This window comes from Pteropus vampyrus, unplaced genomic scaffold (genome assembly GCF_000151845.1).
Source record: "Pteropus vampyrus isolate Shadow unplaced genomic scaffold, Pvam_2.0 Scaffold470, whole genome shotgun sequence".
NCBI classification, from domain to species: domain Eukaryota; kingdom Metazoa; phylum Chordata; class Mammalia; order Chiroptera; family Pteropodidae; genus Pteropus; species Pteropus vampyrus.
In genome coordinates, this window is record NW_011889251.1 from 729,598 (window position 1) to 744,000 (window position 14,403).

Consider the following 14,403-nt stretch of genomic DNA (forward strand, 5'->3'; position numbering starts at 1 on the left):
CTCTACTTGACACCCCTAACACCCTAATAGCCTACAGGGGCTGGGCCTCGGGGTCTAAGACTGATTTCACGACAACGAAGCAAACTGCAACTTTGAGAGACAAAAAGGTTCACTTATGGAACAAGTGAGCCCCATAAGTGGTGGTCCAATTGTACTTTTTATAATGGAATCATGTTGCAAATGTGCAATTTTGGGGCCCTTCGAGGTAGACACTCATGCTTGCCCAAGGGTGTGACTCTATACATACCCAGCCTACCTATCTCTCATTCTTTTATCTGTTATATGGAGGTCAGGCCTGACCATGGCATCTCTGGGGGGTTTGCAACCTGGCTGTGCTTCAGAATCACCTGGACCAATCACCCGGACCAAGGGTCAGGTGGGAGCCCAGAAATCTCAACAGTGTTTTTGAAAAGCTCACCTACCTTTCCAATGCAGTGGCCGACACCTGTCTGCAGGCCTTGAGGCTCAGTTTTGTCCCTAATTTGCTGTGTGGATGTGGGCAAGTCATAGTTTTTGTTCGCTCATCTGTCAAGAGTGCCTGTGCACTGTGAGGGGAAGATGTGGGCATGCCAGACAGCGTGAGGCTCAGTGCAGGTGCAGGGCCTGCACCCTTGCCTCCCCAAAAGTAAGCTCCACTAGACTGGGGAGCAGGTGAACTTGTGTTTTGATGTTCTCATCTCCTGTGGAGGAAGGAGAGCACAGGGACATCAGCAGGAAGTCCTGTGCATTGTCTATTCCTGGATCTCTTTCTGCTTCCTGATAGGGATTCCAGAGGGTTCTGCATTTGAAAAAGGGCAGGAGAGCAGGGTGGCTCTGTGCCACGGCCCAAGATAGCTCTCAAGGAGGCTCGAGGAAGATCCTGGGCTCCGACTCCCAGTTCCATGCAGAGACCACACCCTCAAAGCACGAACCTCAGTCTTTCCAAACACAAGCCCTTCCACTCCTGTTAAACACAAGGTTGGGAGCATTCTTGAATGTGGATTCTTTGCAATCTTTCTTCTACTGCTTGGAGTAGGAGTCATCATAAGCACAGTGAGTCTACTACTCTGCCAGGCCACCCAGTGCTGGTCATTGTGCTAAGCAGACAGTACACGCTTGACAAACTCAGAGTCCTTGAGGAGCAACTTTCCCTGAGTAGCTAAACCTGTGGGCCCAGGGACCCTCTGGGTATGTTGAGAGAGCTCCCATGCTGCCTGAGAGAGAGCAGCTCAGCCTGACCACAGCACTGGGGACACTAAGAGGGCTGTGGTTCATAGAGCTTGTCTGGGCCCGATTTTTGATTATTGTTGTGTTAGATAAGGCAGCTGGGGCCCAGTGGTGCTAGGAGACTTTCCCAAGGTCACACAGCAAATTAGGAGACAAAAGGGAGACTGGAGGCCAGGTCTCTGGTCTTTTGGGGCTAAGCAATAGCGATTCTGCCTACTGAGTCTCTGGGCAGGCCGGACTGGCTAGTCCTGAGGACGATGAGTGTCTGGAAAAGTGAGCAGGGCTCCCAAAGCTATTTAAGAGTTTTCTTCTGCATCGCTTTTCTGGAAACCAAGTAGTAGCTATAGCAGCAGCTTCTGGGCCTCCTGACCGTCCTCCCCTTTGAGTCAAGGGCCTGTATTATTTAGGATGGACTAGTGGTGGCTAGCAGGACCGGTGATGTCACTGAGGGCTTGGCTAGTCCTTAGGACGGTAGCCCCGCTTCCCTTTCATTAGAGATGGATTTCAAGGGGCCTGTGGCTATGTCCACCCCAGTAAAGAAAACAGTCTCCTACTTATAATGTTCATTGGCTACTACTCAGCCAGGAGGAATGGTACCACTGAGTCTCAGACAGGTCTTATTGAGTAGAAATTTCGTATTGAGAATTCTCTTGGGCCACATGCCCTGCCCACAGCTTTTATCCCCACAGCCTTCCTCTCTGGCCTCCAACTGGAGGGGCCTGGGGACAGTGCTCGCTCCCACACTCTATTAAGATAGTTTACCATTTGGGCCAAGTGGTCCTTTCCCCCCTGAGGACTCTCTTTTCCTTTCCAAGTCTTGGCTTTCAGGCCCCTGGAGGGGGTGTGAGGCGGGGTGGGGCGCGGCAATTTCTAGACTTTTGTGTTGTGGCCTGGGGAGGTTTGGAAAGGCTCATTTCTCCACCCTGAGACCCAAATCCCCAAACCTCCTTCTCCAAGGGCTACCTAAAGGGCCTCCTGGGTCTTGTCCTTGGCCTCTCTTGGAGCTCTATCTCTCCATGCCCAGGCTCCTTCAGTCTGGTTCCTAATTCCTCATAGGACCCAGAAGTCCTCCCTGGAGGAGGTGGGGGTGGTCCAAGCAGGGGCCAAGTGTGCTCTGGAAAATGGGTGACAGGGTCCAGCTTTGTAGGCCAACAGACCACAGGGCCCAAACACAGAGTCCAAGGCCAGCAGTGGCTTTTTGCTCTGCTCCGCCTCCACCTGGTGGCACTTGAAGGAACTACTTCCAGCCCCAAATAGAACTCTCCACAATTACGGCCTCATCCATCTGCTGCAGGGCTCACATTTTTTTTCCAGCAAACTGTGCACACCAGAAAGCTCCAACCCCAGAAGAGGAAGAAAGGAAGGGAATGAACACCTGGATGGGGACTCAGACCAGAGAGGGCCTAGAGAGGGTCACCAATTATCCCTGGATTCCTTAGTCCCTCTATCTTTTAGCACCTTCAGCATCCCCTACTGCACCCCGTCCCATAGCCACATAAATGTCTTCGGTCTCTAGCCAACATGGAAGCCATTGCCCTAGGGGCTGTTCTCCCTCAACTTCTCTCCCCCACTACCCTTTCCTCCCAAACCAAACCAAAACCAACTCTGGCCAGACCCGAAGGCTTTCTGAGAACTTATTTCTCTCTCTCAAGCACACCAGCACACACGTGCACACACTCACTGCCCGGCCCCATCAGTGACCTGACATCCTCAAACAGGCCTTCATAGCCAGGCGAGGCCTCCACAAATACTTCTTCCCATGCTGGTCAGGCTGCCTGACCCAGAAGCAGTGAGGAGGCCTGAGCATGGCTCCAGCCGGCTGCAGGGAGAGCTCAGCGTTACTGAGCCTAGGCAGTATAGCGATATGGGGGTTGGGGGTGGCAAGGGCGTGTCAGTCTCCTCTGCACAGGCTTCTGGTGAAGCACTGAGGACTGAGAGAAGCCCAGGACACCCCCATGAACCCCCCTAGTCTCGCTAAGCAAGACCCCATCCCTCCCACAGGGGGAGAATATCAGTCACCAGGGAAGAAAAGAAATAGAAGAAAGAGACATACTGGAGAAGTTGACCATTGCGAACTGTTGACACCTGTCCCCGGTGTATCCCACAGGACACCTACCAAAAGAAAGAAAACCAGAAAGAGAGAGCCAGGATAGCAAGACACAGGCATTGCAACACCCCGGCACGGGCTCCTGCCAATGCCAGCTGGGTTCTTTGCCACTGTTACCATTTGTACTGGCCTTGCCACTCTGCCCCTTACCTGTAGCCCTGAACTTTAAACCCAAGGATTAGGCCAAAAATGAAAAACAAAGCAAAACAAAACAAAACAAAAGAACTTACAAACCGAAATACAAAAAAGAGAAACAAAACAAAACAGCCAAAGATCAAAACAACCAACACCCCTGGCCCTACGCCCTACGTTGGGGGGACTGCACCCGGAAGCTTTCTAAGGAGCAAGGACTCGTGTTTGTATCTTCAAACATACTTTGCTTAGGATCTGGCATGTACAATCGCAAAGGCAGTTTCTCCAAACATCTCTGTCCGAAGAATCCGTTTGGACATCTGGAGAAGGAAAAGGGGAAAAATCACAGAACAAACTGGCATCATCCGCGAGGCTCAGGTTAGAAATCAAAGTGCACAGTGATGAATGAGAAAACCAAGTGGGGCGCTGGGGCACACTCGTCACGGCAGGGGCTGGAGTCGGGGCTGGGTGGAGGGCTCGGAAATCTCCTTCAAAATCTCTCTAATAGATGTGGCTCCGTGGGTAGTGGGGAGGGGTTGGGGTAGGGAGGAGAATGATACAGGGAAGCAGCGGAGGGAAATTGGGAACTTACTGCCTAATTGTCCTAATGGTTGTTGAGCCTTCCCTTCTGACCTGCCTGGGACCCCAGGTGGCCAGAACTGTACTCCTTGGGGCCCGGCGGTCAGCAGGCAGGGTGCTGGTGGCCTTTTTGAAAACCAGGTTCTGGGGAGCCACGCCTAGGCCCTATCCAAGTGTTCTCTCCAGGGCCTTGGGCAGGTTTTCTCATCCATGAAGCAGCCTCCAGAAAGCTCAAAGGAGAACTCTGGAATGCTGTTCCCCAACTATGTGCCCATGACAAAAGGGACCTTGGAGATGTCTCATCTGTTCTCTTGAATTGGGTTCTATGGCCAAATAAGTTTAGGAAATTCATTCCTAGGTGTCCTTGTACAGTTACAGTGCACATTGACTATGAAACGTTTTGTAGGAGGAAAGAGCTGAACTGTCTAGCATGTCTCAAACTTATTTGACCATGGAAGTTGTTTTCTGCGGAACCCTTATGAACATGGTGTGAGGACAGCTACCCTGGAGCAATATACATGGGGAAGCTTAGTGGGGAACAGGTAAGGCTGGAGAGGAGCCGGAATTACCAGTGTCCCAAAGCTGATCTGCGGAGGCCAGGGGCAAGGCGTCTGGCCTCGGGTGGGAAGAACCACAATGGGGGCTGCAGCAGGCTCTCCCTGGGGCCCCTGAAGTCTGTTCCATAGCTGGAGACTACTGGCCGTCTGGGATACCTGTCTTTCCCCCATGACCTGCTCCTCCATCCCTGCCCGGCCATGGCGGGGCTATTCTTCCATGCACCACCCACTCCCATCTCCCTGACCTTGTCTTCCCCTCCAAGTACATTTCTTTCTGCTCTTTGGCTGCCACTCTCCTCTCAAGTGAGTCCCTATCTTACAGATTCTGGGAGACATGCCCAGCCCTGTAGTCTTTTCTGAACCCCAGCAAGAAATTTAGACAGGGCCACACTGAGCCCCCATCCCCTACTCAGAGATAGATCCATGCTGTCTATGCCTCTTCTTCCTTAGAAAATTAGGTCAGCCCAATACCAGTGTCCCCTCAATAACAGGTCACTGTTTGACATTAATGAGTAACTTCCTCATGAGGTGAGTGTACTCTACCTCTTAGCATTTTAGTGTATACCAACCATCAGTAGCCCCTTGAGCTTATAGGGGATGGTGGCCATTGGCTGTGATTGACACAGGGCCCCCAATCTGATCTGGAGGATCGGGAGTGGTTGGTGAACAGCTAGTAGGAATTTCTCTTGGTCTTGATGGTGTCTCCCTCAGGGGAGGCAGGAGGCTAGTCCTACAGTGGTGGCAGTGTGTGTATGCAGTTGTGCCTGGCCAGTGGGTGGTGGAGGATGGCTGGAAGTGTGTCTGGAGAAAGTAGGGTGGGCTACAAATGAAGCTGATGCATGCTCATCCTGTTAAACAGGGTGGCTCAGAGGAGCAGGCTACCACCTTGTCAACACATCCTGCTCTGATCCCTGGCCCTCATCCCCAATCATCCCAGCCCAGGAAGATGGAGGTCGTGGCTAAGGCTTCCCAACCAGCTCTAGTCAGGCTCAGCTCTTCTTCCTCAGCTCTCAGAAACTGAAGTCTACTTGGGATGGGGACTAGAAGGGGAGAAGTGATTTTTCAAGCAGCAGCACCTTTGGGAGCAGAGGATAAAGACCTAGGAAGTTGCCAAAATGACTCTTGGAATTTGCGAAGGAAGAAGAAAGAGATAGGTTTGTCTGTGTCCAATGTCTGAGATTAGCCCGGCTCTTCTTGGAGACAGGGAAAACCTGTGTGTGTGTGTGTGTGTGTGTGTGTGTGTGTGTGTGAGTGAGAGAAAACCGGGGAGTGCAGGGGCTGGAGGAGACAAAGAGAAGTCCATTCCCAATGCTGACAGTCTGGGGTGCTGTCTCATGGCTCTTGGAGACCAATGATAACTAAGCACACCCCTGTGTCCCTGATCCCACACCCAGCCGGGACTAACCTAAATGTATCCTCATATCTTTCATGGCCACTGAATTGCACAACTCTGGGTGGCGCCATGGACTTGGTCTACAGCACAAACACGCCCCCTGGAGTTGTACGATATTGTCCTAACCTTCCTGCCCTGAGAAAGTGTGTCCCCACTGGCTAAACCAAAGAAAAGACAGTGGGGGGTGGGCACAACGTGGGGATGGGGAGGATTGACACCCCATGCTGTTCTTTGGGAACTGGCTCCTTCCGGGGGGCTCCTGGACACTCCTGTTCTCTCCTTAGCCTCACTTGTTGAGGATGAACCACATCCTGAGGCTGGGGCTTCCCTAGAGAAGGTTCTGGGCTGGGCCTACAGTCCTCTCCATCCTGCACCCAGGACCAGGTAACAGGGTACAGGCAATGTTAGCCTGTTACCCAGGCGTGGAGTCTGAACTCAGTGTGGGTGGCTGGCTGGTAGAGGGTGAGTTCCCACTCAGGGACCGACCTGGCACAGGAGCAGAGGGAAGAGTTTAGAAGGAGCGGCATATAACAGCCTCCCTAGCCCTTCCCGCTAAGTCATCAGCTATGACTATGGGAAGGTCTGTGCCCAGGGCTGGAGAAGAGCAGGAGTGAGAGAGGGGCAGAGAGGAGAGCCCACGGGCTGCGTCTGGAGTGACAGAGAGGTTGGGACTCTGCCTCCCCATTTTCCCGCCCCACCTCCCGGGCCTCAGTTTCTCCTTTTGGTAGCCTGGGGATAATGCCATGTGTGCTGCCCTCACCCGGGGGAGGGGGAGAATGAAGGATGAGGGTGTGCCCCAGGCACTGGAGGGAGGGGAAGGGTCTCTGGCCTCATGAAGGGGTGGGGTGGTGATGTGGAGAAGATGAGCAGGCACAGGGGTATGGGATGGGAGAATCACCTGACAACGGGGTGGGGGAGCAGAAGGGGGATGAGCTGATGGGAAAGGGAGGCATGCCGCTGGTATGTGCACAGGGCTGGAAAGAGAGTCTTGTTCTGTCATCATCCCCTGAACCAGTCCCCAAGAGTCACGCACCAACCGTGCTCTACAAAAACACGGAGAGAAGAGGAGAAAGCAGCAAGAGGAGGTGCAGAGGCCCCTGTCTGGCCCGGACAGGAAGCAGTCCCCTTGATTTGGACCCCCATTTTCAAATCCCCTTAACTTTTCCTTTTTTAAACAAAATTCAGTATCAGTGACACTGTTTCTTTTGGCTCTGAATTCCAGAAAAACAGGAGGGACGGAGTGTGCCTGCTTTCCAACACCCCCGGCAGGGCTCTGAACCAATACACAACAACAAGTGTCAGAAAACCAGGAAGGAAAACTGATTTTTATAGAAACTGGAATGAAACTGACCAGTCTAGTTTCATTATCCAAGCTAAGCGGAAATGCAAAAAAATCAAAATAAAAAGTAAACAAACAGCACAAATGGTAAGACGTGAGTCCCGTTCCTGAGTTCTCTCCTTTGTATTCCATTCAGGTGTCATCAGGAATCCCAAGAGGCCTGCCTCCCTTCCCTCCCTACTCGCCCGCCCCCAGAATGGCCTCTGGGCTCTGCCCGGCCCCCCTCCCCCCTGTCCTTCTCCAGCACAGCTCTGAGGACCTGCCCTCCTGGCTGCAATCCCCACCAGGGCTGCCCCCTCTCCCCTGAGGGCTCAGGGAGTCAGGGAAGTGGGTTCCAGGGAGGGTTGACATGGGGGGCGGTGGCCCTGGGTACCAAGTTCAAGTGCTAAGCAGGGACCCCCCAGTTGCCTGGGGGGAGGGGAAACAGGACACCATCTTCACAGTGGCTCAGGCTCCTGCCCTCTATTCTTCTCAGGTGTAGCTGGGTGGGACGCAGAGGGACACAGCCTTGATGGCAGGGCCCTCTGGAAACCCTTTAGCTCATCACTCTCTTTCCCGCACTAAACTCTCTGGCACTGGAGTTCTGGGTCCCCATGGTTCTCCTCAGCCCTGGCACCTGTCCTGGGTGGCTGAAACCTTCCCTGCCTGGAGCCAGGGATGATTTCAGTGGCATTGCTAGATTCTCTTCAAGGTTCCAGGGTCTAAGGGGCTAGGGCAGAAAAGCCTGGTGTGTGTGTGTGTTGGGGGTGGACAAGAAGGGGGTGTAAGGCTGGGCTTTCTCTGTGAGTTGTTCCAGAACCCTTATGAGTTTCTATAGGTATATTTGAAAGAGCTCAAAGCGTTATCAAGGCTAGAATGTTCCCCAGGGTCTGTAGCATTAATGTGGCAGCCTCCTAGAGGCAGAAAGAGGGAAAAGATGAGGGGCTGAGTCTGGGCTGAGGACTTCCCTAGGGGGCCTGCTGTTTCTGTTGGGACTGTCCCCTGAGATTCGGGATGGGGGAGGTCGGGGAGGGGATGGCAGCAGGTAGAGGGTGGGATGGGGAAGGGAGCCGGCAAAGGAGGCCAGCTGGGTCGAGAGGCACAGACCAGCCTGACAGTCCAGGCCCAGCTAGCTGCACACTGAGGGAAGAGTGTGAAGGAGGCACAGCCCCTCACTATCACTTTGTGTGGTGGGCTGGTCTTTAAAAGTCTTGGCTAAGGCTATAGTCAGGAGGGAGAGCAGGAGAGCTGAGGAGCGCTGAATCTGACTTTGTCTTTGGGGAAGGCAAATGCCTCTCTCTGAACCTCCATCGATACTCTGGTGGCCTTTGCCCAGATGCCATGGGAATGGGGCAGCTTTGGCACCTTGCCAGGCCCTAGGCTTGGGCTGCTTTGAAAACCCAAAGTTGTTCACTAGGCTTCCCTCCCACTCCTCTTCAGGATCCAGCCAGAACCTGTGCTGCCTTCACCAAACACCTCCTCCCCATCCTGTTCACCCATCAGAGAATCTGTCAAGGGGGTGCTGTGGGCCCAGCTTTCCAGAAGATCTGGCTGGGCCTGAACGAGCCCTCCCTGATTACTATGCTCCCACCTGTCCCGTTTGCTAAGCTCCTGGGAGGGCCTGCTGGAGAGTAGGCCCTGGCCCTTAGGGAGGCAGAGAAGCCCCAGCTTGAGCTTCTCCTCAACCGTGACTTCCCCCATTGGGCCACACCCAGAGTGGTGGCCCTGCTGGTGTCCCTTCACCCCATAGAGAGGGGCTAGGAAATGAAGGAGCACAGGCAGCGCCCAGGGCAGATCTGGACACTGGGGTCCAGCTGGTCCTGAGGTGAGCACTGAGGCTGGAGCCCTCTTCTCCCATTAAGGCTCCAAGAGCAGACTCTCAGCTACCAAGGGCTCGGGACTCATGCTCTGCCTGACCCTGCCATGCTCTTCACATCTGGGGAAGACACATCCTGGGAGAGAGAGAAAACTCAATGCCCAGTCATAGACTGGCATCCCCATCCCCCTAAAAGGTATTGGTGAAAGAGCGGACACCGGGAGATGGGGCGAGTAGGAGCCTGCGGAACGAACTGCAGAAGCCCTGAGCCCTTTAGCGCTTACCTCTCCCTCTATTCCAGAAAGTGGATAAAACCTCCCTGTCTATACCCCTTGGGGACCACTTCTCAGTGTCTGGAAGCCCACTTTTCTTAGAGCCCACCACTTCTGCCCTCTCTCACCCTGTTCTAGCCCCCAGGCCCACCCCCACCGGTCACTTACTTGCAGGAGAGCTGGTTGATGCCCTCGATGTAGTAGCAGACACCTCCATTGACACAGTAGGACTTGGCACTCTCGTTGCACTTCCGGGCATGTCCTGACCAGGATGACAGAGTGGTGCTCACTAGAGGTATGAGAGATATGTGCCAGTAACGTACTGAGACCACCTCTGGGCCCCAGGCATCACCTCCTTCAGGACCCATCTCAAAGCTGGAAGGTTAGAGACTGTAGGGGTGGCTGGAGAGGGAAGGTCTGGGGGTCCCTCCCAGTCACTAAGGCAAAGGGGAGGCCACCATGAGCTCTGACCATCTGCCTAGTTCCACCCCACACCCGTGCTCTGGGCAATCCTCCAAAGGCCAGGAAGATTTTCTGTTCTTGGAGGGGGCGAGAGGCTAGCAAAAACTGCTCCCTCTGTAAGACTGGGCTTGAACGCTGTTAACCCAGACTATATATCTGATTGATCAGCTCCATCTGATAAATGAAAATAACTAAAGCTCTGCTCTCCCGTGGGATGGCATCTGGAAAGCTGGTTTCAAGTGAAAATTCTCGACTTGAATGCCAGTTTCCATCTGTAAGCTAACCCCTTGGGCTGCATATCCAGATCGGGTCGCCAGAAAGGGGTTCCTGCTCCGCCCACCCCAGCCTCTGGGGCTCTCAGGGCCTCACTCTCACCCAGCAGCGGCCTCCTGACTGAGGTGACACATTCTACCTTGGCTGGTCCTGTCTCCTCAGGGATATCGAGTCTCTACCACCCCCCTAAGTGATGAGGGGTGAAAGGAGGAGGACAGCAGGCACTCCGCGCCCCTAGTGTTTAGACGTGTGGGGAGACAGATGGAGCGCGGGGACGGGGAGTGTATACACAGCGCGTCCTCTGTATATGTCTGAGGAGCTGGCTGATAAAACCCAGCGGGCAGGGCCAGCTCCCACCTTCCCCTCCGCATCATGCCTGCTGCTGGTCTGGCATCCTTAAGCCCCACCCCTGCTGAGGTATCCTGCCTACGCTCAACCCTACACCCAGCTGGGACCCACATGCTGGCTGAGAGAGGCCTCTTGCTGGTCTCCGTCCCAATTCTGGGTCACTGAGACCCAGGGAACTAAGAAAGGGACAGAGAAGAGAAACAGCTGAGGTGACCATGCCTGTTAGTTATAAAATCCCGTTGCTGGAAGGACGCTAGAGGTTGTTCTGCCCTTTGGTTACACTGCCAAGGGAGAGTGAGGAAAGAGAGCAGGGAAGTGCCTGCCCAGAGTTATGATGTGTGTTGTGACAAGACCTCTGAACTCCTGATGCCTGATTGAGCATTCTTGCCAGCCAGCCAGTCCCTCGTGGAAGAGCATGTCAGCACCAAAGCTTGACATAAGCAGATGAACACAAAACTGATGTAGGCCACAGGCCTGGGTCTTCTTGTGAGCCTTGGCTAAGCCAGAGAAATCTCGGCCTGGACCTGCCAGGCTCAGCTTGGCTTCTACTGCAGTCACGAGTGGCAGAGCCTGTCCACTGTAGCACTAAGTGAGCAGCAGACAGCAGCAAAGATGGTGGCAGGAACCATAGCTGTCAACTGTGCTCATAGAGGCCTTGGGAGGCAGTAGGAAACTCCTGCGGGAAGACGGGGCCCCAGCTGGGATGCTTTGGCTTGGGATGCCAGAACCATGTTGTCATGGGGACTAGGGCCCCAGAAAGGCTAAAAGGGAGGCCAGTTGGGGAGCTGGTCACAGAGGGTGTGGGAGGAAGTGACCATAACCCTTTCCACCTTAGAAATAAGTACCTTAAGGTCACACCCATGATGGCAGGGCCTTCACAAGGCAACATGTCTGTACACCCTCGTCAGCATACCTGTATTTCCTCACTGTGTTCTCCCATGTTTGGGGAAGTGAAGATGACACATTTGGACTCCAAATTGGAGAGTCTGGCTGCTCCCTTGTTACCTCCACTGGGATGGCTCCGAGCCACCCCAAACTCAGCTGCCAATCACCTGCCCAGCCACGTGCTCCTCCAGTCGTGGTCACCAGTGACTTCACAGCACAAACCTATGACCTACAGGGCATCTTTGATTCTTGGCCTCTTTTGTTCCCCCTGCCATATGTCACCGAAGGCTGCCTTTTTACCTCCTCACAAGGCTCCATCCATGTCTCTCTCCTGCCTCCTCAGCCCAGGCCATGGTCTCGCTGGTGCATGAGCACAATAGATTCCTCACTGATCTTTCTGCCCTCACCCTTGCCTTCATCTCTAACTTTTTTACTTTGCAGCTACCAAAGTGGTCTTTAAAATATGTAAATTGATCAATCACTTTCATGATCAAAACCACCAATGGCTTCTATTTGTACTCAGAATAGAGTCCCTCCACCCCTCCCAGGCCTAATCTGGGCCTCCCCACCTCTCCCACTTCATGTTCTGTCCCTCTCTTGCAGTATATTCAGACTACACTGGCTTAATCCGGCTCATCTAACAAGCCAAGTACCTTCCTGTCCAGGACTTTCAAAATATCAGTGTCTCAGAGAAGGCTGTTCAGGCTCCTCCTTACTCCTTCTCTTAGCTTCATACACATGTACTTGTCATACTGATTCTAATATAATTAAATGGTTAGTTCTGCAATTACTAGCTGTTTAAAGCTTAGCCCCTCCCTTAGAATGTAAGATCCATTCAGGCAGGAGCCATGTCTGTCTTGTTCACTCCTGAACCTTGGCTGATAAGATAACTTTTCTGTAGATTAAAGCATTGTCTCCTATTGAAATGCAAATATTCCTGGGAGGTCATCAGAGAAATGACAATCAAAACCACAGTGAGATACCATTTCACACCAACTTGGATGGCTGTAATCAAAAAGGATGGATGATAACAAGTGAAGATGAGGAGAAATTAGAACCATCATACATTGCCAGTGGGAATGTAAAATGGCACGACCACTTTGAAACACAGTCTGGAGGGTCCTCGAAAAATTAAACATGGAACAATCCCAGTCCTAGGTATATACCTGAGATAACCGAAAACCTGTACACGAATGATACAGCAGCATTATTCATAACAGCTCAAACAACTCGAATGACCCAACAACCCAAAATGATGAATGGATAAACAAAATGTGGTATATCTATACTGTGGAATATTATTCAGCCATAAAAAGAAAGAAGTACTGATACATGCTACAACATAGATAAACCATGAAAGTATTATATGAAGTGGAAGAAACTACTAATGAAAGGCCACGTATTGCATGATTCCATTTATATAAAATGTCAATAAGTAAATGCGTAGAGACAGAAAGAAGATTAGTGGTTGCCAAGAGCTAGGGGAGGAAGAAATGGGGAGTGACTGCTGATGGGTCTAGGGTTTCTTTTTGAGGTGATGAAAATGTTTTAGAATTATTGGTGAAGACTATCCAACTTTGTGAATATACAAAAAAGCCACTGAATTGTATACTTTTAAAAGAGTGCATTTTATGGTATGTAAATTAGGCCTCAAAAAATGAATTGAAAAAATGCTCGGGCAGGGTAAACCCAGGAAGCCTCTATTAGCCATAATGTCCTGGTGTGAGTGGGTTTATGAGGGACCTGAAGGGAGAGTGGGTCAGGAGAGAAGCTGATGCTGTGGGGAGGCTCTCCCTGCTGCCAGCTGCTGTAATTGTTTTTCTCTCTTGCTCATGGAAAAACCTCTGCTTATCTTTCAAGGCCCAGATCAAGAGTCTCTTCATCCATCGAGGCTCCTCTCCTGCCTGCCCAAATGCCCCCTTTCCCTTTGGTAAAGTTGTCTATACTTTTTCTTCAGTGTGTTAGAACAGGCAGATGCTTTGAGTTCAGGTTTTAGCTTCTGTCATTTAAAGAACTTTGGTGGGAGCCCAGACAGTAACTCCCCAGAGCTCAGAACAAGATCTTGCTGAGTAAGGTCTTACTGCATGTGTGTATGTGCACGCACGCACGTGCGCATCCTTGCATGTGTATGTGATTAAACAGCTAGTCTTTTTAAGCCCCCAGGTAAGGAACAGGCCCAGAAACCTCTCCAGGGCTTCCATGGTCCTGTGACACTTCGGGTCGAACCTGCTGCCCTCTGGGTGAAAACAGGCCTAGCCTGACATCCCGGAACTGGTACAGCCACCAGGACATTTCCAAGTTCTCTTTCCCCTGGGGATGAGGCAGCTAGTTTCTCTAACTCAAAAGTGGGTTGGACCAAGCAGATTGTTTTGTTAAAAGCACCACAAACTTCTTGCCGACTCCTCTTCATCCCAGCCAACTCAGGAACGCAGCCTCTTGTGAGCTGGCTGAGCTGTGAAGGGTGTGCTGTGATGTGGGGAAGGAGAATTGAGCCTCACCAGAACAGAGCTACACTAGGCAGCCAAGAGCCACCGCGATGCCCCTTGAGCAGCCACTGCTCCTTGCCAGCCCTCTCATGCCCTCTTCTGGCCTCCCCACCTACTAGCCCTGGCTACCCTGGGGCCCAGGCGGGCCAAGCCAACCCACCTTGGGATGTGTCAGAGGGGGGCAGGCACAGCTGCCCACTACCCGCCCTCTACCTGCCTCCCCAGGGTGTGGTTGCTGCAGGTCTTCTGGGTTCCATGGGTAAACAGGAAGCCTGAGCATCTCTGCTGGGAAAATGACCTCCCCTGCAGTGGCCCTGTTCATCTCCCCATTTCAAGGGTAGGCTCTTGCCTGTCATGGACTCAACAGGGCAACAGAAGAGGTGTGATATGATGTGGTGTGTGTATGTGTGCGTGTGCGTGCACACACGTGTGTGTGTGTGTAGTGTGGTGGCTAGGTGCACAGGATGTTAGCCTCAGCATCAAACTCAGAATCCCAGAGGTTTATCTATGAGCAAGGTAGAAGGAGCCTAGAGATCATCTAGCTCTGCTTCAGATAGGAAGACCTAAGG

The 14,403-nt window shown here is 52.5% G+C and overlaps 1 protein-coding gene across 5 annotated transcripts in view; it reads right to left on the reverse strand.

Moving 5' to 3' along the window:
• The window catches only part of NRG2 (neuregulin 2), a 168,931-nt gene that overhangs the window by 10,698 nt on the left and 143,830 nt on the right, over positions 1-14,403 (reverse strand). For 2 of the 5 annotated variants that reach the window (XM_011382278.2, XM_011382277.2), the window contains exons 4-5: positions 9,549-9,669; positions 3,260-3,318 (exon numbers count right to left, since the gene is read on the reverse strand). The exons of 1 other annotated variant lie outside the window; for it this stretch is intronic. In XM_011382278.2, the coding sequence (XP_011380580.1) occupies positions 3,260-3,318; positions 9,549-9,669 (180 nt within the window). Of the gene's footprint in view, positions 1-3,259; positions 3,319-3,688; positions 3,766-9,548; positions 9,670-14,403 lie in introns of all 5 variants that reach the window. 2 more of the 5 variants (XM_011382275.2, XM_011382274.2) reach the window with 1 other exon arrangement.